The following is a 20,966-nucleotide window of genomic DNA, read 5'->3' on the forward strand; positions in this document are numbered from 1 at the left end:
CGTTGATGTGGTATTAAGCTTTTTCCTGAAGAGTCCAGGTGCCTCCTGTTGACACTCCATTCGCTAAGCTGCTCCCCACCCTATTTGGGACGACACGTCCGAAAACATTACCATATCCGGGGGACCTTTACATACTGGTTTTCCCTTTCGCAGTTTCATATTGTTTACCCACCACGTCAGTTCCAAACTCCCTTCCTGAGAAAATGGTATTATCCAGTTGTAATTCTTTTTTGTGCGGTGACCGTTCATAAGGTCCTGTTGCAAAAACCATAGTTGTAGAGGAGCTGATGCTATCGCTGGTTGCGTTTCATATAATTTCCCTATGAGACTTGCTAAATCCTTTAAAGGCAGACAAATTTCTGATTTTTTTATATGCAAGAGTGATTCCCATCTCCCTGCTGTTGATCATCATTCCTAGAAACTCCATTGTTTGTGTGGGTTCCAAAACAGATTTTTCTCAATGTATTGCAAAACCTAGATTTGTCAAAAGCAATATTACAGAGTCTCTGGCGTTCGGGGCTTCCTCCCATCTTTTGCCAATCAATAGTAAAGCATCTATATATGCAATTATTAGATCATTAGACGTCTGAATACTGTTACTGGGACTTTCATTAATTTTGTGAAAATTCGGGGACATGGGCCTAGGCCAAAAGCGAGGACCAGTATTTGGCACAATTTTTGTTTCCACTGTAATCTCAGATATTTTTGCGAAGTCGGGTGAATTGGTATAAGCGTTTCTCATATTTATTTTGATCATGAAATTCCCTTGAGTCAGTAAATTAAACCTTCATTTTGAAGTGAATGTATGGCATTTTCTCGTTTAGCTGCTTCAGATTTATTATAGGTTGAAATTCTCTTCTTTTTTGGGCTGAACAAAAATTGTTGATAGAAACTGACCTGGTACTGGGTTGACCTCCCTGATTACTCCGTTGGTCAACATAGATTAAATCTCTAAGTTAACTATTCCTTACTCCCTCATTGACATGGGGATCAGATTTGGCTCCCTCATTTAAAATGTAAAACTTTCCAACAGGCGGACACCGATGGTATCCGCTAATTGGAGTGTATACATGTTTTAATTTTACCGTCTCGTAAAGGCATAAAAAATTAAAAACGGCGGATCGTTTGTTACAAAAATCTTTTTTGCTATTGAAAAATGACATTCTTCGTAATAATCACATGACATTGTTTTTCGGATCTTTTTCGAATCCAAACACTTAAATATTTATTTTGAAAAAAAGAATTGTGGTTTCAATTGATACTTTGTTTTTTACGCATATTCATTTGCTTCTTTTTAGTGATATAATAACGTATTTCATATTGGTTGTAGATTTGATTTGACTTGTGGATATAGACAGGTAAGAGCCTTTATGATTTTTCTGTGTTTTCCGTAGTTATATTGAAAGTTTTTAGAAATTTAAAACTCTCCCTTACTGCAATGAATATAAAATATAGAGAGGCTCTTATCTGTGGTTCCGGTTCATAGTCTAAGGTTACTTGGCACTTTTCTTTAGAATATGGTAAAATGTGTTATCGGTTGTGAATCTGAAGGAAAGTGTGTGCACAAGCTAGAGACAGGAAGATCAGTATTGTTGTTTAACTGAAAAGTGATTTTTACAATGTTTTCTCGTGAGACTTTGAAAACTTTTTTGGAGATTTTAGTCCCTAACAAGCTGAAAGAAACAGCTATTGGCCATAGCATAATTAAAGCATGTAAAAAAAAGTTTACAAGCGCCGTTTCTCTTTGGAATTGCAGCTGAACGTGATCACTCCTCAGGTTCGAAATTGTTGAAGGCCAATTTGTCAAGATTTGTATTTCCTGTGGTTCATTTGTTCCATGGATTTCTGATGTGGAGCACATTGCGAGGACATTGGATGTCAATGGCACATTTCACGTGTTTAAATTCAAGTCTTGGTTTGGGACACGTTTGACCAGTTTTTTGTCGATAAGTTAAAATGTAGCTGGATATTGAATAAAGGATTTTTCACACCGACTGAACCTGCTGCTCCACAAGGCTTATTGACGTTCGTTCGATATCAGAGTGAAACAAGTTGTGTAACCGCTCATTGTTTTTGTAAAAGATTTGGCTTGAAATGTGTTGCTGCATGCAAAATTGTCGTGACGAGTGTGAAAATGAAGGTGTAAGTTTGTATGTACTATATTGAGACCATTATAATTCCCTAGATGTATTTACGGTTTTATACAGTATTAAATTATAATGTCTGAAAATAAATTATTTTCTTATTTCAGTTCAACATCAACATTGCTGGTACGACGAAGAAGAAAATGAATCTAGATAATAATTTTATTTGTTATCAAATGTATAGCTACAGTGAATTCAAAATATTTCACTTTACATGCTTAAAGTTACTATTGTTTTATCTGAATCCGCCTTGAACTTATTCAAAAATTAAAGTACGTGTATTTTTAGTAAACTGGATCGACAACTACTGTAAGTAAGATTTCAAAATATGCGTGACTTAAGACAGTGATACACGATTCGATTAATCGAATTCGATTTGTTGAATTTGACAAATTGGATCGTGTATCATGTAAAAATCATGTGCTTTCGCCATGTTAATATTTGTCGAATTCGATTTTTAAACCGTCAGACCCTAACCCTAGCGGTTTAACTTTTTCGATTAATCGAAATGCGTGACCTCCAATCGTTATCGTCAATATGAAAACCGACTGGTGGCCTTGTGGTAGAGCGTTCGCCTCCAGTGCGGAAGGTCTTGGGTTCAAACCCCGACCGAGTGTAATTCGATCCTTTTTGCTGAATGCTCAGCATGAGAATAGGATTGATATCTTAGGCGGTTGTTGAGTTTAGCGGGTGTTGTGCTTTCATGCCTTCTGTAGCTCAAATGGGAGCTTTAAATGCAGTAGGACTCCCTTCGCAGGACTCTTATTGATAACAGTTCCTATAGAAACTGAATCTATCCTGTGTAAATAATAGTAATAAGAATAATAGAGGTTCTTTTAACGAATTAAAATGCTTAAAATCTGTACATCAAATGTGCTTTTAGAAAAGTGGAGTTTCTATATAAAAAATAGACATTACTAGAGGACGCTTAAAAACATCATGTCTTCAAAAAAAGATATCAGTGAATGGATGTTGGAAGAAGCGCTCTGTAGCTTATTACAGAAGACATTCAAAGAAAATTTGAAATAATCTCCCTCTAACAGAAATTCGTTTAATAACATATAACACACTCTAAAATTGAGTCTTTTCTCCAGCCAGGTCTTTTCGTCCACATACGACGGTTTCTAACGTTTTGTTAAATTTTTATTTGCCGAAATAATAACTCCAACAGCAGCGAGTCCAACTCTGTCTTCGCTCTAAGACATTTTATCGAAAGGAAAATATCAAAAATCTGTTCTTGTGTATCACCTGTCAAGTTTAGATTTTATTTTAATGCTCAATATAATTTCGATAAATCGAATTTGATTAATTGGATCGTGTATCATCACCCTAAGGATCAATAACTGCAAAATACTGTGGTAAAAATGGTTTTTTTTAGCACAAAATAGAACAAGGTTTAAACATGTGAACTTAATAAGATCGGATAGTTGGCTAGCAGAAATATGGAATTTAAATCAAAAATAGGGTTGATTCAAGTTTAACAACAGCAAAAGACAATCAAAATGAGGAATTTTTAGCAAAACTTTTGCTATATGAGCTCCCTGAAAAAAAATTATTTTCAAAAAACATCGTATTATGATAACAAAAAAACAAAAATGAAATGAATTTTAGCTAAATTTATCGAGATATTATTAAACGTTGGTGATTTCTTTTTCCATAAGAGACCCCTATATTTTGCGAAAATACTCCCCGTTGCCTTAAAAAAAAAGCAATCATTTGTGTCGGAGAAATCAGAGTAATATCAACAAATCAGTTGAACGATGTTTCAGTCAAAGGTGTTCAGATGGTTAAATAGGCATTTTCAATTTTCAAGACTCCCTGTCAATAATACTTCCAAATTTCTGTTTTATATCCGCTCGGACAACTTTACAACACTTCAACATTTGATCTCCAGAATTGATTATTCAAGTTTTAACATAACAGTGCAAACACAATTATATTTATAAGTTATGAACAAAGTTTTACAGCGTTATATAAAAATAATTCAGTGACTAAAAAAACCTACTTACATATTTACAACGTAAAATTAAAATTATATTTGAAACCTATTTACAATGGGCATTTTTGGTATCAAATATCTTTGGGAATGGCTTTAACCAACTTAAATAAATTTTAAATGGCTTTAGCTATGTTGGTACAACTCGGCAGGAATATAATTTAGCGTAAAGGAAATTGATTGATGGAGATAAAATTTTGCTGATCTCAGCAATTTTGGTATAACGTCATCATCTTTCTGAGAACACGTGTTTTCGCTGCTGGTCATTATACACATTTTTTTTTATAAACAACTTAAAATTTTAGTAACAGTTCAAGTTGCTTGTTTTTCGGCTAATGTCTAGATCTAAAGTTGCTTTATGGTTGTGTAATTTTATTCAGGAAAATACGAGAAGAACTCTTTTGAAGCCAAGAAACAACGGATTAATTAAAAAAAACATCAAAAATATTTCTATCCTCACCTAGTTCGTTTAAGGAAGAAATCATTGAAGTTTTATTTTTCTGCGAGTTTTAGTTCTTTCTTTTAAGTGTTTTGATTTTTAAAGTTTAAAGAGTTGCTTAAATCGAGTTCAGTTGCTTATAAAAAAGATCGTGTACGAGCCTCATTGTATGAGGCGAGTTGGCTAGGTGTTGGCTCGCCACAAAATTAAACAGCTCGGCATAATGGCAGATCAGTACTAAAAAATATTTGACATTATATGAGGTGAGTCAACCTGCCTCGTTTTCTTCAACCCGGATTAGGTTAGTGGGTTGACTTGGTTCATATAATATCACTTTGCCGAACCTGACGCCGGGTTGAAAAAGAAGAGCATGCGCATTGCGATCCAAAACGAAATAAAAACAATAATGGCGAGCGAAGCAGCAGACTAGAAATTTAATTAGACTATAGAACTTTGATTTAGAATTTTGATTTACTTGCGCTTGTTTGTTTACATCTTCCATCCGCCATTTTTAAAAAATTACGCGCATTTTTGTTCAATCCGGCAGCGTAGGTCTTATCCCGGGTTGAATTTTCCCATATAATATGCAATCTTTTCAAACAACTTGTCCCGCAAACAGGGCCAACAGCGAGCCAACTCACCTCATATAATTAAGTTCAAAGTAGATTAGATTTCTTGTACGTAAGTTTTGTATGTAAACTGGTTTTCTATATTGCCACACTTTATAATATTACTTTTGAAGCAATACAGAAAATGAGTATAAAAGGTGGTACCACATTCAGCAATTTTTTAACATAAACAGTTGACCAATTAAAAAAAAATGAAAGCTACCTGGTTGCAGCCCTTTTAGAATAGTATTTTAGAAGTAATAATAAAAAAGTATAAAAGATTAAGCAAGTCAAAGCGGTCGATGTTTATTTTACGAATTTATTTAAAGATTGATACCGCTGCAAGGAACGAGTTCCAAGCGTTTGATATTGTTCTTCTGATGTATTTAGAAAGTTAGTATTAGTCTCTTCCTGGATGGCAGAAGATGGTTGGGAATCATCATCCTGATTGGTTACCTTTTGAGTTTCTTGTGTAGACTTGCGTCTTGGGGATGGTTTAGGTACTGATTTTGTCACTGGTCTATACAAAGGTCTTGGCATTGGCATCGGTTTCTGCTGTTTGTCTTGTACTTCTTCACCTTTTTCCTCAACTTGATTTGATTTCTTATCTTCTTTACTTAGTCCTTCCTCAATAGTTTCGTTCTTATTTCTCTTTTCTTCTTTTTCTTCTTCCTGTCCACTATTCTTTTTCGCCTCTGTGATGTCATGTTCACTCCAATCAGAGTCACCATCGCCAGTGTCTTCGATATCGAGAAAAAAGTTGTCAGTGAGTTCCTAACACAAGAATATCACGCATTAAATGTTTTACATCTTTTTGTTCAACAAACATGAAGTTATATTGAAGAATAACTACTTTGTTCATCACTAACAGCAGTGAGCGGGATTCGATCCGCGGTCCCCAGAACTGGGAGCCACAGACGAGCCCACTACACTACGTGCGGCATGAAGATAATCAAACTTTTCACAGCGACATTAGGCGAACAGAAAGTGCGCATGCGTCTGGTCAAAACGCATCGCGGCGCGTCATTGATTACTTGCGTTTAAAAATTATACTTGAACGTAATGTATCAAAATAACGGCGAAATTATGGTTATTAACTTTCGCGAATAAATCTTTTAGGAAATTTTTGGCAAGAATAAATAGTTTTTCGATTCTAGAGTGAAACCTTGTAAGATATTAAATTCCTGGGGTTTTGGTTGTTAAAAGTATATTAATAAAAAATGGACAAGCAAAACGTTTGATGAAAAAAGAACTCACAAGATAGCGTCGGGTTGGAAAAATGGTTTAGCGGATTTTTTAAAGATGTACATGGCTTTATGTTGTACCAATTATTATTCTTTACCCAGTGGGCGCACCCGTAAAAGCAAATACAAGCTCAACAATTTCCTTCTTTCACCCCATTCAAACAACCTAGGAAGCGTATGCCTGCTTTATGCGACGGCGAACTCATCTATTCTCTTTTTCCGACTGCGTATATATTCCATGTCAATGTGAGATACAGTACGTTTTTAGTTTAGTGTCTGGTATGTGGCTACCCTTTCTAGCTAAGAAAAATACAGAGCAAAGCGGCGAAACGTAGCATTTAGAACTATGCAACATGTGATACTAACAATGTATGATAACGTAATACATTAAAAATAAGAAGATTTTATTTTAACCAGTCTTTAACTGGTTGAAAAATCCTTGGTAAAAATCGCTACTTGTGGTTACCATTATGGCTTACGCACTTCGGGCATTTACATTATAGATGAAAGGTTTCTTTGCAGGTTTTTTTGCAAGAACTTTCTTCACACGATTCTACACGGAAGCTGAAATACAAGTTGCTGCTTCATCGGTAATAAGACCATGTTTGCCAATTTTCTTTTATCTAACCATACATTTTTGCCGATTTTATTTACCCATCACCATTTTTTTACAGATATTTTCATCTTCTTTCTTGGCCATTTTCATTTTTTTGGCCTATTATTTCAATTGACTATTTATGAAACCCATGACGCAGCTTTGTATCAGTATTTTGAGTCTTCTTACTAAATAACGTTTCAACTGAGAGTAGCAGAGAAAAAAAAAGCTGCGAGGATAATAAGAAGCAGAAATTGAGGACCAAAGCGGAGAAAATGTTCAAATGAAAGAGAATGAAAGATTGCTTGTTCAAAGGATGTGTCGCCGGTGGCGAAATGATTAGTGCCGTACGTTTCTACACAGTTCGGTATTGAAGAGAGCTTTAAGCAAGCTATCTAATTATAGCAACAAATTTTGAGTAGTAAAAAAATATTTTATTGTAGACTTCTTAATACTGGATTAGATAGCAAAAATTATAAAAATTCGTTTTTACTGAAGCGCTACTTCAACAAACCGTTGGTCTAAAATTGACTTCAACATACGTTTGCTAAAAGGACAAAATGGTATAGATAGCTAAACTTTTTCAAACCTGTTTAATTTCTTCACTGTTTGGCAAATCATATTCCACTTCATCATCGTTGTCATCAAAAGACTGCTCTGAATGATTTAAAGGTAATTTCTAAAGAATAGCAATAAATAAGGTACCTTCTGTTACTGAAAAATCAAATTGAATGAGAGCTACTTTGTGCGTCACTAACGAAGAGATTCGATTCTTGGTCTTCAGAAATAGGAGCTCCAGACGAACCCACTGAACTACGTGCGGCATGAAAGAGAAATTTGAAGTAGCGTCCTTATAAAGCTGATTTTTCACGTGTGATCTTTCTTTTCAGGGTTCCACCTTCGCGATTTCTACATTTTCGTGCCAAAGTAATGGAATATTTATTACAAGTACTCTTTTTATCGCTTCTGTAGTTTAATGAAACATTGCATTTCAATCCTCTGTAATTATATAAGTACATGCTCAACATCATTTTACTTTGTCCGATGATGGGAGAAGGATCTCCCGAAACGTCGCCTACTAAACTATTATGTTCAAGAAATGATAAACTTTCCACAGTAATATGAATACCGAACAGACAAACCGAAATAATATCTTCAACAAAATATTCAACGTCGATATTCTATTGTTTTAAGAAGAAATTATGCTCGAAAACCGGAAAAAGGCGATAAAAAAAGGTGAGAATTGTTGGTCTGTACAAATTTTGGTCATGCTTTTTCACGCGTAAGGTGATATTATTTTTGCGCACGTTATGTTAAATTCAATTATACGAAGTATATTAGAAAGAAAATGACAGTATTAATAATGATCGAATAAATCAGTGAAAAAAAGGATCGAGAAGAAGTTTACGTTTTATACAAGAATACAAGAAGTGGCTTTTTGTTTTATATTAAGGTGGTTTCCTAGAAAAAATATCTAATTTCAAGAATTGTCATTTAGCTGTTTTCTGACAGCAAATTCATCTTAGAATAGTTTTTATTGCACATTCTGCCACTTTTTCCAACCAACCGCAAATATATGGGCATAGCCACGCCCATAGGAAACATTTTCGCATCAAGTCAAGAATGTCTATAAAATAATCTTTAAACAAGTTTTTTGCCGTTTAAGCTCGGAATCCACTCGAATTCTCAAGATCGAAGCACCCACGCTTTACAATTTTTTGTGTGGATGCAGGCATTAGTACCACCTAGTGTTTAAATGAAACCGATTTTCAAATCGAAGTTTTGTCTTTCAGTTATTTTGTCAAGATATTGCCTGTTTCTCCCTATTTTAGCTTTTTTGTCGTCCAAAAAATACCGCATCAGTTCTCTGGAAGACGAGTCAGCCTTGCGAAACTGCGCTTCGCTCAATCCATACACGTGAGTGACCCTTGAGGAACAAAAGCGGCCAAAAAGGCGCTTGAAATAACGCATGTTATTCAGTTATTTGGTTAGGCGTCGAGCAGCAAAATGTATTTATACTTCTCCTATCAACAGGTAACCATGGCAACCAATCAATAAAATTTTTGACTTAATTTTGTCGTACCGTCACGTACTATGATATCCTCATCAAGTATTTTCAGAAAAGACAGTCCACTGCGATATAGTTTTTTTCTAGGTGTACCACTTTAAAGCGCGTGTAATTGTACTTTACTTTTAACACCACGTTTTCTACAAACCGATTTCGTATAAAAAGTTACCTGATCAAGGCTCGCTTCTGGCTTGTCAAGTTCCCGCGAAATAGTGTCTTTAGTCTCACTAATTCGATCAGAAACCGTAGATTTATCCACAATCTTGTGATCTGGGGTGACCTCGCTTTCTTTTGTTGACTGAGTATATGTGGAAGAATTTGGAGCATCCAGATCGATATATGAATGCTTCTGTGAGAGCGTGTTGTGAGTTAAGCTTGAATTTTTCTGTAACGACGATTTAAAACTGTCTGCAAACTTTTGAAAGCGACTTCTGTTTTTCGGTAAAATATTCGTAACGTAATATGGTGAAACAGGTTCTTGCCCTGAAAGGAATGAACGGAAGTTATACTGCTGGACATAGGCCTGAAGGCAGGATAAAAAAAGTTTTATATGTCAATTTTACTTCTTGCATGAGATCAAGTTAGCGATCTCGCAAGGTCGGTCTATACTTTTGACCTCTGATAATATTTCTCGGTATAGATACACAATCCATGCATTCATACAATATTTTTATAGCACATACCATAAAATTTGCTTCGACCAACAGCAAAGTTTGGTTCCGCATAAGATTTTTCTAATTCTATATTCGGGGTGAGGTAAACATTAGTAGTGGATTCAGACTGTGGACACATGTACTCATTAGGAGCAGACGCCTTATGTTCCAGCACTTTATGTTCCATTAGTTCATGCTAAAGACAGAAGATGAAGTTGCAAAGACGTTAGACACACTCTTATATTGTTGGTAATTAGTGTTTCTCAGTAGCTGAACTTTTAGGGTTTTTTTTATTTTAGCCTGTCTGTCTGTCTGTCTGTCTGTCTGTCTGTCTGTCTGTCTGTCTGTCTGTCTGTCTGTCTGTCTGTCTGTCTGTCTGTCTGTCTGTCTGTCTGTCTGTCTGTCTGTCTGTCTGTCTGTCTGTCTGTCTGTCTGTCTGTCTGTCTGTCTGTCTGTCTGTCTGTCTGTCTGTCTGTCTGTCTGTCTGTCTGTCTGTCTGTCTGTCTGTCTGTCTGTCTGTCTGTCTGTCTGTCTGTCTGTCTGTCTGTCTGTCTGTCTGTCTGTCTGTCTGTCTGTCTGTCTGTCTGTCTGTCTGTCTGTCTGTCTGTCTGTCTGTCTGTCTGTCTGTCTGTCTGTCTGTCTGTCTGTCTGTCTGTCTGTCTGTCTGTCTGTCTGTCTGTCTGTCTGTCTGTCTGTCTGTCTGTCTGTTTGTCTGTCTGTCACGAAAAATGGTAGCTTAGCTGCGACGGGCGCACCCGTGGATTTTTCCACGGGCTAACGACTAGTTTACTATATTTACGTAATGCCTAAATTACATTGATTTCTGCAGCATAATATAAACAATACAAATGATATGAAAAAATAAATGGCAGTCAGTACTACAATACAACTCTATTTGTGTCAGCTTTGTAAGGAGATTCTTTCCACCAATAAACGAGTCATATATGCTTGTTTTAGTAGATTTATCAAGGCTAATGACTGAGTGTTTTTTCTTTGCCCTTTACAACGCTATTTTTGTCTCAAACTTTTTATTTGTCTTGAAGTCTTATACACATAGAAAGAAATTGGACCACAGTAATGTTGTAACGAAAAACTTACTTCGTTATCAAGAAAGACGATGTTGTTGTTACTGTTGTTTTCAGTGTCGATCTCTGCCTTCTTGTTGCATCTTAAAGAGAAGAAGAAGTCAAAGTGCAGATTTTTACTATAGCAAAGGAAAGGTTTTTTTTAACAGGGTTCAGGCTCAATGCTTCTTACGTTTCCATTCTTTTTATGCTCTACTATTTCTTAGTTGTTGCCTGTTGACTTTTACTTGAAAAAATAAAATCTTTCTCGCTGTAGCTTTTTTTGGAATTTTTTTGCGGAGGTACGTAAATACAAGAAGTTACCTTTTTTTGCAACATGTGCAATACAACAACACAATGATAGCCGTGAGCAGACTTGCGCCACAAGCAATACCAATGAACAATGCCGCGTTGTTAGACTCCTAAACAGAAAATAAATCATGAAAAGAGTTCTTGTTTACAGTATGCAGAAGACTCGTGGCAAAAAGACGACAAGTTTTTACATTTGAACCTCATTTGTTTCATACGAAAAAGCTTTTAAACCTGTCTGTGAATATTTTTGTCTTTTGTTAAAATATTTATTGGTTTCCGAGATTAATAAATGATAATCAAACTAACTTTATATTATTGTGGCTGTAAATATGTTTAAAATATCAAATTGGATAGGTAATGACATATTTACATCACCAAATGCTTTAAGAAACCCTTAAAATGCACCATTTTTGTAATACATGACATTATGTATTAATTTGCAGATTTATCAAAATTTTTAAGTAAATAAAATCCAGACAACCGATCAGCATTTTTCAAAAAAATAAAAAGATTCATAGACAACTTTTATGTGAATGCAACTTGTTTTTTTTTTTTTTTTTGCAGGAGGTAAGCTTGTTGATTTGAATTCTAAAGATAGCATGACAATGAAATCTTACATTCGAACTTGTAGTTGGCGCTAACATCGTTTGTCTTGTTTTCGTCATTTCTGTTGACGGTAAGGTTTGTGACGTAAACGACGGCGGCAACGTCGTCGTTGCTTTTGTAGATGACGGTAGAGTATTTGATGATTTAGTTGTTCTTGATGTTGGCCTAGTTGTTGTTGATATTCTTGTTGTTTTTGCTGTTGTTGTTGTTGTTGTTGTTTTTGAAATATTCCCAATATCATCTACGTTGGCATAAAAGGTAGGTTATTCTAATGTACTCTTTTCTTCTTCAAAGAACATTTGATGTTGTAGTTAGAATTTATAGTTTAAATCCGGCGAACCTTTCTCTAAATTTTAACTCTGAGAGCTACTTTATGTTCACTTGCATATAGCTACAACTTGGACCAAACAATAGTCAACTTGGGCTGCAAATTTCAGGCCCCTTTTGAATGCTTCACACCACTAATTTGCAACCTGCCTACTTTTTGATCCAATTAATGTTATTACATTTTTTTTCAGTTGCAATGCTTTATATCGGCTGCTTTGGAAGTTAATACGAGTTAAATTCCAAGGGTTTGTAGACGAATAATTTTTTAGCAGCCAATAAAACGGTGCCATCTTTAATGGAAGAGAAATTAAGAATATTGTGAAGTCCTGAAAGTTACAACCATGGACGATTTTATTGAAAACCGGCCTTAAGAGCACTAGCGTGTGTTGAGTTCATCACTGGTTACTTTTTTAATTTAAAGGGAAAATTTCTTATAATACGAATTTTGCACAAAAAAGAAGTGCTATCTAAGTAAATTAAGGCTTAATTCCCAGCGAGGAATCAGTTACAAACTAAAAGGGTAGGTCAACATTCACTTTTTCTCTCTTTTCATGTCCAAAAAATGTTGAAGTAAACATATGTAATTTTTAAGTACCATCTCAAGTTTGATTATGTTAAGCGTTAGCACGACAAAGACGTTCATAATACCTTCAATTCCTAAAAATCGATGTTATACGAAATATTTAAATGTAAAATGTTATAGGCACTTTTCTTATTGAGAATAATATGTTTAAATATCCTCGATTTTTGCATTCTTAATGGATCGCAAAAATATTTGTTTTGCAAATCAAGCAGCTGCGAAAATCAAATTCCGCGAAAAAATCCTAATGTGTTCCCTTCGAGATGATTAATTTCCGCGAAATACACTTTTTTTTAAAGATTTGCCCGGTAGCGAAAACCAAGATAGTGGTGATTTTTAATGATTTAGATAAAATGAGCTAAACCATTTCTTAGAAGCTTAAACACCTAAAAGCTCTAAATGTATATCCTGAGGTATGGTAATAACTCCACTGCCAACCTCGTCCCCTGGGTTTTGTGGCTCATGAGCCGTTATTACCGATCAAGAAGACAAAATGCCCTGGGAACGAGCTTTTTCTATAGCTATACTTACAAGTTTGACTGCCAAAGAACTTGACCATAACACAATCCAATAATTTACTTCCATTGATTACATCACATTGCATATTTATTTTGAACAAGTAACCATGGAAATCTTGACTCCATGTTGGAACAGGAGACGCAGACCACTAAAAAGTGACTTAATGTTGAAAATGTCCAATACAGTGTTACCTTATCAATCAAGAAAAATTCGTCAAGAAATATTTTTGTCGCTAGAATAATTTCATTAGCTTCCCCAGTAAACTTTTCCAGTTTGAAGCTGTATGTTTTTACGAGTAACTCACAAATCGGAAAGCGTACGCCAAACGTTAATTACACGTTTGGACAGGGGAAGGTTTTAGTTTGACGTTTAATGTCATGCTTTGAAATGTTTTTAGGAAGGAGTGTGAGCCAAATTCTCCGCAATACTGTTTGTGAGAGTGCTTATAAATTCTTACATTTTTTCGATTCTGACGTAACATAGGGAGCCCGGTAACATGGCGGATCGAGATGTGGTGTACACGTTTGATTTCTGAGTTGTGTTCAATCCTTATTTCAATAAACGTGTAGTTCTAAACAATGCCATTTTTATACTGAGGATTTTAATCGAGTAAAAACAAAAAGAGTGTTTTTGTTTTAAAAGCTAGCTGTAAATTTGCTGGTACAGATTTTTTGTCAAAAATTAGTCGGGAAAATCATCGATGAGAAAATATTTTTCGAAAAAATCATAGCTTGAGTGATCATTACTTTTCCTACGACCATTTTTTTTTAAATGGAGTATTTTTAGGCCTAGCACTATAAGTCAGGACTGATTTTAGCACTTTTTTAGACCATAACAGCAGAGGGCAACTGAGATAAAATGAAGCATATCACATATAAAAATGGAAAAAGTTAGAATCAAATTAACCAACAGCTTACATCAAGTTGATATGGATCATTGTAAATAATTTTCATTTTATGATCTGAAAATTTTCTCCAATTTCCTTCCCACCGTTCTACGTCAATCAGTCCAACTTTTGAACAATGAACACGTGACAAGGGCTGCAATGCATCTCTGCTTAAGCTGCCAATAGGACTTCGAGCAATTGTGTCGATAAAATTAATAACTTGTCCTTCCAGGAAACGAATGTTGCAACCTATAGAAAAATGAAAAAGAAAAAACAAACGAACGAACGAACGAACGAACGAACGAACGAACGAACGAACGAACGAACGAACGAACGAACGAACGAACGAACGAACGAACGAACGAACGAACGAACGAACGAACGAACGAACGAACGAACGAACGAACGAACGAACGAACGAACGAACGAACGAACGAACGAACGAACGAACGAACGAACGAACGAACGAACGAACGAACGAACGAACGAACGAACGAACGAACGAACGAAATGTAATTTAAGCCTTAATTAATTATACCATTCTTCATATTTGGAATTATACTTGGCATTATGCTATATTAGGTCATCTCGTTGTCATTTAGAAATTCATTTTGGAAAAAAAAGAAATTTTTGAAATTAAGATAGAGAAATTTTGGGAATTAAAATGAGGAATTTTTGCAAAAAAATGCGCAAGTATTGTGTCGTTTGTGATTTTAATCTGATGATACCATTTGTTTTTAGATTCTGAATTTTCTGTCATTACTTCTTACATAGATGGTTTTATATGACCTATTGTTAAATGTGTCCGCTGTAGTGATTCACGGGTAATGTATATTGGAACCTTTGAAACGCCGTCTGCGATGGAGAGTCCCTGTTTGAAACTGTCCGCTACATAAAGTCTTTGTTATGAGAGTTTGACCGTCATTCCATCCATTCCTGAGAAACGTGTCAATTGTAGAAATGTGTCGGCTATGAAGGCTGTTGGTTATATGAATATTTTACTGTAATAAGAACTTGGTGATAATTTCAGACAAACACAATAAGTTAGCCAACCTGTTTCTCCAGCTTCATTGTACGCACATCTAATTCTTCCATTTTGGTTGGTTAATAAGGTGCCATGTTTGTTTACGTTCTTGCACTTGCATACGTCAGCGTTAAATACTCCTCCGTAAGAGGTACACTTTGTCGAGCTGGAATTAAACTCATCGCCATCGCGGAGTCTCTTTACTTTTATAAATTGACAGCTGCATAAATTAATAATGGCTACCACATAAATTATGCGCACGATCATATTTTCTAATTGTCAATGTTGCTATAAAAAAGTTAATAAGCTATTAATATAATCTTACATATTCTTTATAAGAACCTTGTTTATAAGAACGTTAAGGCTGAGATTCTGCCAAAAATTAAAAACAATATTAAGAACGCACACAGGCAAACATTTCTGAACATTTCTTCCCTATTTTTACCAATGTTCATGCTTCGTAAAAAAGAGTAAAAAAAAAGTTACAACCAGCCTAAGCTAAAACTAAGGCATTTTTATATACTACCCATTGGCCCGCGAAGAAGTCAACGTTAGGTCGCTCATTTGTTTACATGAAGTAACGAAATTTGCTTAGACGGGGGTTATGACTATAATTATAGGTGCAATTATAATGACATTTTCGATTACAAAACCCCTTGGTTTTTAAATTAGATCACAGACAGACAGCGAGTGTTATAATATAGACTAGCCGGGTTAAGCCACAATTAAATATGTGATACGGAATTAAACGCCAGGCCGAGAGTTTAGGAGTAAGTATACAGTGTGTCGCAAATCCAGTAAAGCGCTCGGAGTGATAAGCTTTCCAACGTTGAATGTCAAGTTTTAACTTATAGCTACCCTGCTGTAGCAAAGACAGTCAGCCGGATTTTTTTTTCTAAATATAATTTAATAATAAGTTGCCGCAAAAGTTCAAAAATTAATTGTGACACCGGGATAAGCGCTTAGTATGAGTAAACCACGTTGCACACCTGTAAGGCTTAATATTCTTTTCTAAAAAACTATACCACAACCTCGGTTTAAGTAAAAACACAGGGAACAGCCCGTCATTACATGCGGAAGTTCACTTCGATTGCAAAGTGCGATGCACTTAGCGCTATGCGGTCGTGCGTCCAAGACAATGTCCACTGGAAACAGAAATTAGCGCAAAAAGTCAAAATGACGGCGATTTAAGCAAATCCATTGGTCGAAATCATGAACTTACGTCAATATTCACTGCAGCGATCACAGCCCTCTGTTAAAAGTGAAAATTATTTTGACTCTAAAACGACCAGCGCGTGCAAAAGCGCTTTTAAATATTGAGCAGTATTAAGCACTTTGACGTGTGCGCCTTGAACCGAAGTGCTAAAAGATTGAAGTGGACTTTAGGCTTCAACAGGCTGAGCGCTTAGTACAGGTGAACCATGTCGTCCATCCGTATTGCTAAATATTTCCTTCTAAATAAAAATACAGGAAACAGCGCCATTACCCCATCCAGCTAAAACAATTACTCAGAAATTTTATTTTGTAGAATATTTACAAAATCCTGTTGTTACAAAATTAATTATGAGTAAAAAAAAACCTTAACTAAGTATCACAATTTGGGACTGTTGTCTCCTTAAGTCAAAAAACTGTAGACATTTACAGTTTATATTACAGTAAAAGGTGTAGCTAGCTACGTGACTGTATGTAGCATAAGAATCATTTATTAAGAATTTTGTTGTAGCCAAGCTGGGTTGGGTTAATTTTACTTTTTAGGTAGAGGTAAAGCTAATAGCAGGCACAACACCAGGTGTAGCAATCTGACGTTAAAATCTTCGTTCGTAGCTAAAATCATAAAATTGATGTTTTATGACGAAGATGGTGTAGCTAAAATCATAAAATTGATGTTTTATGGCGGAGATGGTGTAGCTAAAATCATAAAATTGATGTTTTATTGCGGAGATGGTGTAGAGAAAATCATAAAATTGATGTTTTATGGCGGAGATGGTGTAGTGGTAGCGTTGTAAACTTGTAATCATAACATTGCAGTTTGGAGTCCTTGTTCCGACGAAGTTTAAATATAGTGTTGTTAACCTATTTGAAACCATCAACAGACCGCTAATTAGCTTGTCTGACCGGCAAATAAGTTAGAACAATGCTATACGTATCTCTAGCAGGTAATGTAACATAGTTACCGCCGGGGAAGAAAAATAGCCAACCATAAAGATGGAATACCCAAAGGTCGTTAAAACTTCATATTACTTACTAAGAAACGTGACAATATTTTAATCTTGACATGTGAAAACATACAGAATAAATATTCCTATAGATACAAAGTATTTAGAAGAGAAAAGGGTCAAAAGGAGACATACAAAAATGACACCATCCGTTTCAAACCAAAAATGCCTTCGTCAGCGTACCCAGACCGTAGCATGTTTACTCCAACTTGGATTGATTATTAGTAAAAATCGAGCCTCATGAATGGTCTACTACGCGTAAGCGCTCAAAATAAAACAGGTAAAAAACGGGTTCTGCCGGAATCCAAATTAAAGCTGCGGAACAACCATGTTGAAAAAAATCGGGCTATACTAGTCGTTAATCCCGTGCAAAAATCCACGGGTTTGCCCGTCAGCAAATTATTTACATTGCGATAGACACGAAATAAAGTAGTACGCAGGCTTCATGAACAGGTAGTATACGAGTATTATTAACATAGAAATAAAAAAAACGTTCTATACTTTTATTAACCATACCATACGAATAAGAACAACTCATAAAAACCAACCAAAGAAGACACTAAAACGCTAATTTTATTTTCTGTCACAAAACATAAAATTTTGCATTGGAGTTTTACAGACATAAAACTCAACCTTACCAATCGTCATCCAAATTATGTGAAAGACATTGTTAGCAGCATTACCTAAAGACTTTCTAGTTTAGGTTGAATTAGAATATAATAGTTCTTGAAATAGCTTTCTTTTATAGTTTCACAGTAGTTTTTCTATAACATTTTTAATTCAATCATCAGGGACAAAATAATTATACTACGTTTTTATAAACCAATGAACAATTAATGCTGATGCAAGCATTCTTGCTGTATGTATATTTTTTTCTTTCAATTTAAGCATGAGTCAATAGTTATAAAATATACAGATTTACCATATATGAACATCCGCCTATTATCCCACGCAAAATTATCTTCTTTTGTCTTCTGGTTTAAAAAACTTAAGCTATTCTAATTTGACGAACAAAATTTTGATATCTTATGACCGAGATCTACTTCAGGACAGAACTTTGTAGACACAATTTCGTTAGCAGGGTCTTTTTGCCTGTTTATGAATTTGATAGCGACTGAACTGCATAGACACAATCTCGTTCCCAGGGCACTTTTGCTTTTTCGATGAACTTGATAGCGACTGAACTGTTTAGACACAATCTCGTTCCCAGTACACATAGCCGTTCCCATGAGTTTAATTGCGGCGAAAACTCCCTGGCAAAGGTGGCTTACATAATTGCTTATATTTTATGAAAATTATGCCTATAAAATAAAATATACACGTCAATTCCTCTGTTTTAAGGCAAGCGACATTTATGTTAAAGCTTATGTTCTGCAAAATAAACAAGTTGTCTTCATATGTAGGAACTTAGAAAAGTTGTCTATGAATCTTGTTATTTTTTAATTTTCATAGACAACCTTTTAAGCTCTTCAAATGAAACCAGAGGTGAGCTTTAATTCATGTTTCTTGCCTTAACTCATGCCAAATATATAATTTATTAGTTTTTCTTACAAGTGTTTTATTAAAATAAATAAATATAAAAATAAATAAAAATTAAAATAAATAATATAAAGATTTCAAAAAATTAAGTAATTAGGACAATATTAAAACACTTTTAGCCACGGAATTTCATGTTATCAATTTTTTATAGCGAGGAAAGATTATTTTCTAACTTTTGTTACATTTTCTTAGCCTCGTCCCCAGGTCCTTCTTAGATTTTTTCTATATTTAGGCTATGATGTAAAAACGCCCTAGCAACGAGGCTGACAACTTTGTATTTAACAACACAGTTGTCCAAAAAGTGAGACATGATATAAGTTGCGCGTGTAGTGCGGCACGAGTAGTTTTAGCTTTCGTGAAAAACGACTTTTTTATACAACTTTATTGTAACAAAACCAACAGAAGGGAAGCAAAACTAATGGGTGGAACTTCCAAGCTAGGGCTAATCAAATGGAAGAGGGGGTGGGTCTGACTTTTAGACGTTTAAAGACAGCTTATAATAGCTGCAAAAACACTATTTTCTTCATTTTAATGCAGTAAAATTTTAGAATTTAAACACTGTTTAGCTTATCTGGAGTATTAAATTCCAAAAATTTTCTAGAGCAGTCACAATTGTGACAGGACCCTCTTAGACAATGTATAAATGTCTTCACTTTTTAAACCAATTTGTCCACGAGAACCACCAGTATTTTGAAGTAACCAGAAAACCCACAGTATTTTGAAGTAACCACCAGAGAACCAGCAGTATTTTTAAGTAACCACCAGAAAACCACCAGTATTTCGAAGTAACCAACAGAGAACCACCAGTATTTTGAAGTAACCACCAGAGAACCACCAGTATTTTGAAGTAACCACCAGAGAACCACCAGTATTTTGAAGTAACCAACAGAGAACCACCAGTATTTTGAAGTAACCAACAGAGAACCACCAGTATTTTGAAGTAACCAACAGAGAACCACCAGTATTTCGAAGTAACCAACAGAGAACGGGCAGTATTTTGAAGTAAACACCAGAGAACCAGCAGTATTTTTAAGTAACCAACAGAGAACCACCAGTATTTTGAAGTAACCAACAGAGAACCAGCAGTATTTTTAAGTACACAAGAGAACAATCAGTCAAATAGATAAAACGAAATAAACGTAAGTACCACTTCGAATGCGAAACATTACTGAAATAATACACAATAAGTAAAAAGAGACACAAAAAGTAGGTGTGCGTCCATTATTTTATAAACAACGTGACAATTTAACCCATACTTGTGTAAATCGGCTTAATAAGTTTGATAGAAACGTTGGTTGAAAATTACTTCGTAACAGAAAGTAAAGAACAAATGGTCTTCACTCATTTTACAACTAATTATTTAGGAATATTTAAAAGAATTTAGAAGGACTTTTAGATGCTTTTTCGATTATTCAGGAAACCACGTACAAATATTTAGGACATTTTAAGATCATTTGAATGGGAAAAAAAATGCAATTAGAATCACAAGAATCAAGATCATTTAAGGTATTGAGCAGAGATGATAAGTTGGATTGATCAGATTTCATTTCCACATTAGCTGATGTGCAATACGATATAAATTAGACTTGGATGCTCTCTGAAAGTTTTTACTTTTTCTTATGACTATGATAGGAGCAATGAAAGTTTATGAAAAACAAAAATATCACACAGTTGTTTCGTTTAATGTCAAATTTTAACACAATCCCCAAATATAGGCCACAATCAGAAAAAGAGAGACAGGACCCACATTGATAACAGTGTTTCAAACACTGAAGTGGCTATATCCTGTCTAAATATTCGGAATAATGCTAATAAAAATCGTAGTCCTAAAAAGTTTTTTTTATCTAATATTGCTAATGCTTAGGCTGTTTAAAATTTTCTCACAGTTGTTAGTAAAACTTGTATGAATAAATTAATAAATCAATAAATCAATAAAACTTTTAAAAAGCACAAAACAGTACGTAAAACTTCTTTAAACTTAAAATGTTTTTCTTTAAAATTTAAAAATAGACAATTTTTGTAAAACTTCGTAGGGAAGGTATTAATATTAAGAATAAAACATATTTTATATACTTTATCTTGTCAATTAAATTTTTTTTACCACACTTTAGGATAGCAAGGAAAAAAAAAGGTTCATAAAATTCTC

At 34.8% G+C, this 20,966-nt stretch overlaps 1 protein-coding gene across 2 annotated transcripts; it reads right to left on the minus strand.

The window, feature by feature from the left end:
- Positions 1 to 2,428: 2,428 nt before the first annotated feature.
- On the minus strand, positions 2,429 to 15,353 carry LOC130625891 (uncharacterized). Of its 2 annotated transcripts, XM_057441014.1 has the most exons (10): positions 15,095 to 15,353; positions 14,073 to 14,290; positions 13,168 to 13,303; positions 11,741 to 11,970; positions 11,136 to 11,233; positions 10,846 to 10,915; positions 9,778 to 9,943; positions 9,264 to 9,577; positions 7,616 to 7,705; positions 2,429 to 5,961 (listed from the first exon to the last, which is right to left on the minus strand). In XM_057441014.1, exons 1-10 carry the CDS (start codon positions 15,330 to 15,332, stop codon positions 5,494 to 5,496), a joined length of 2,028 nt encoding a protein of 675 aa, XP_057296997.1. In that variant the 5' UTR covers positions 15,333 to 15,353; the 3' UTR covers positions 2,429 to 5,493. The 2 variants fall into 2 exon arrangements, with proteins under 2 accessions (XP_057296997.1, XP_057296998.1); XM_057441015.1 differs by lacking the exon at positions 7,616 to 7,705 and having other exon boundaries at positions 2,484 to 5,961.
- Positions 15,354 to 20,966: the final 5,613 nt, after the last annotated feature.

The sequence above is a fragment of the Hydractinia symbiolongicarpus genome, chromosome 14 (genome assembly GCF_029227915.1).
Source record: "Hydractinia symbiolongicarpus strain clone_291-10 chromosome 14, HSymV2.1, whole genome shotgun sequence".
NCBI lineage: Eukaryota > Metazoa > Cnidaria > Hydrozoa > Anthoathecata > Hydractiniidae > Hydractinia > Hydractinia symbiolongicarpus.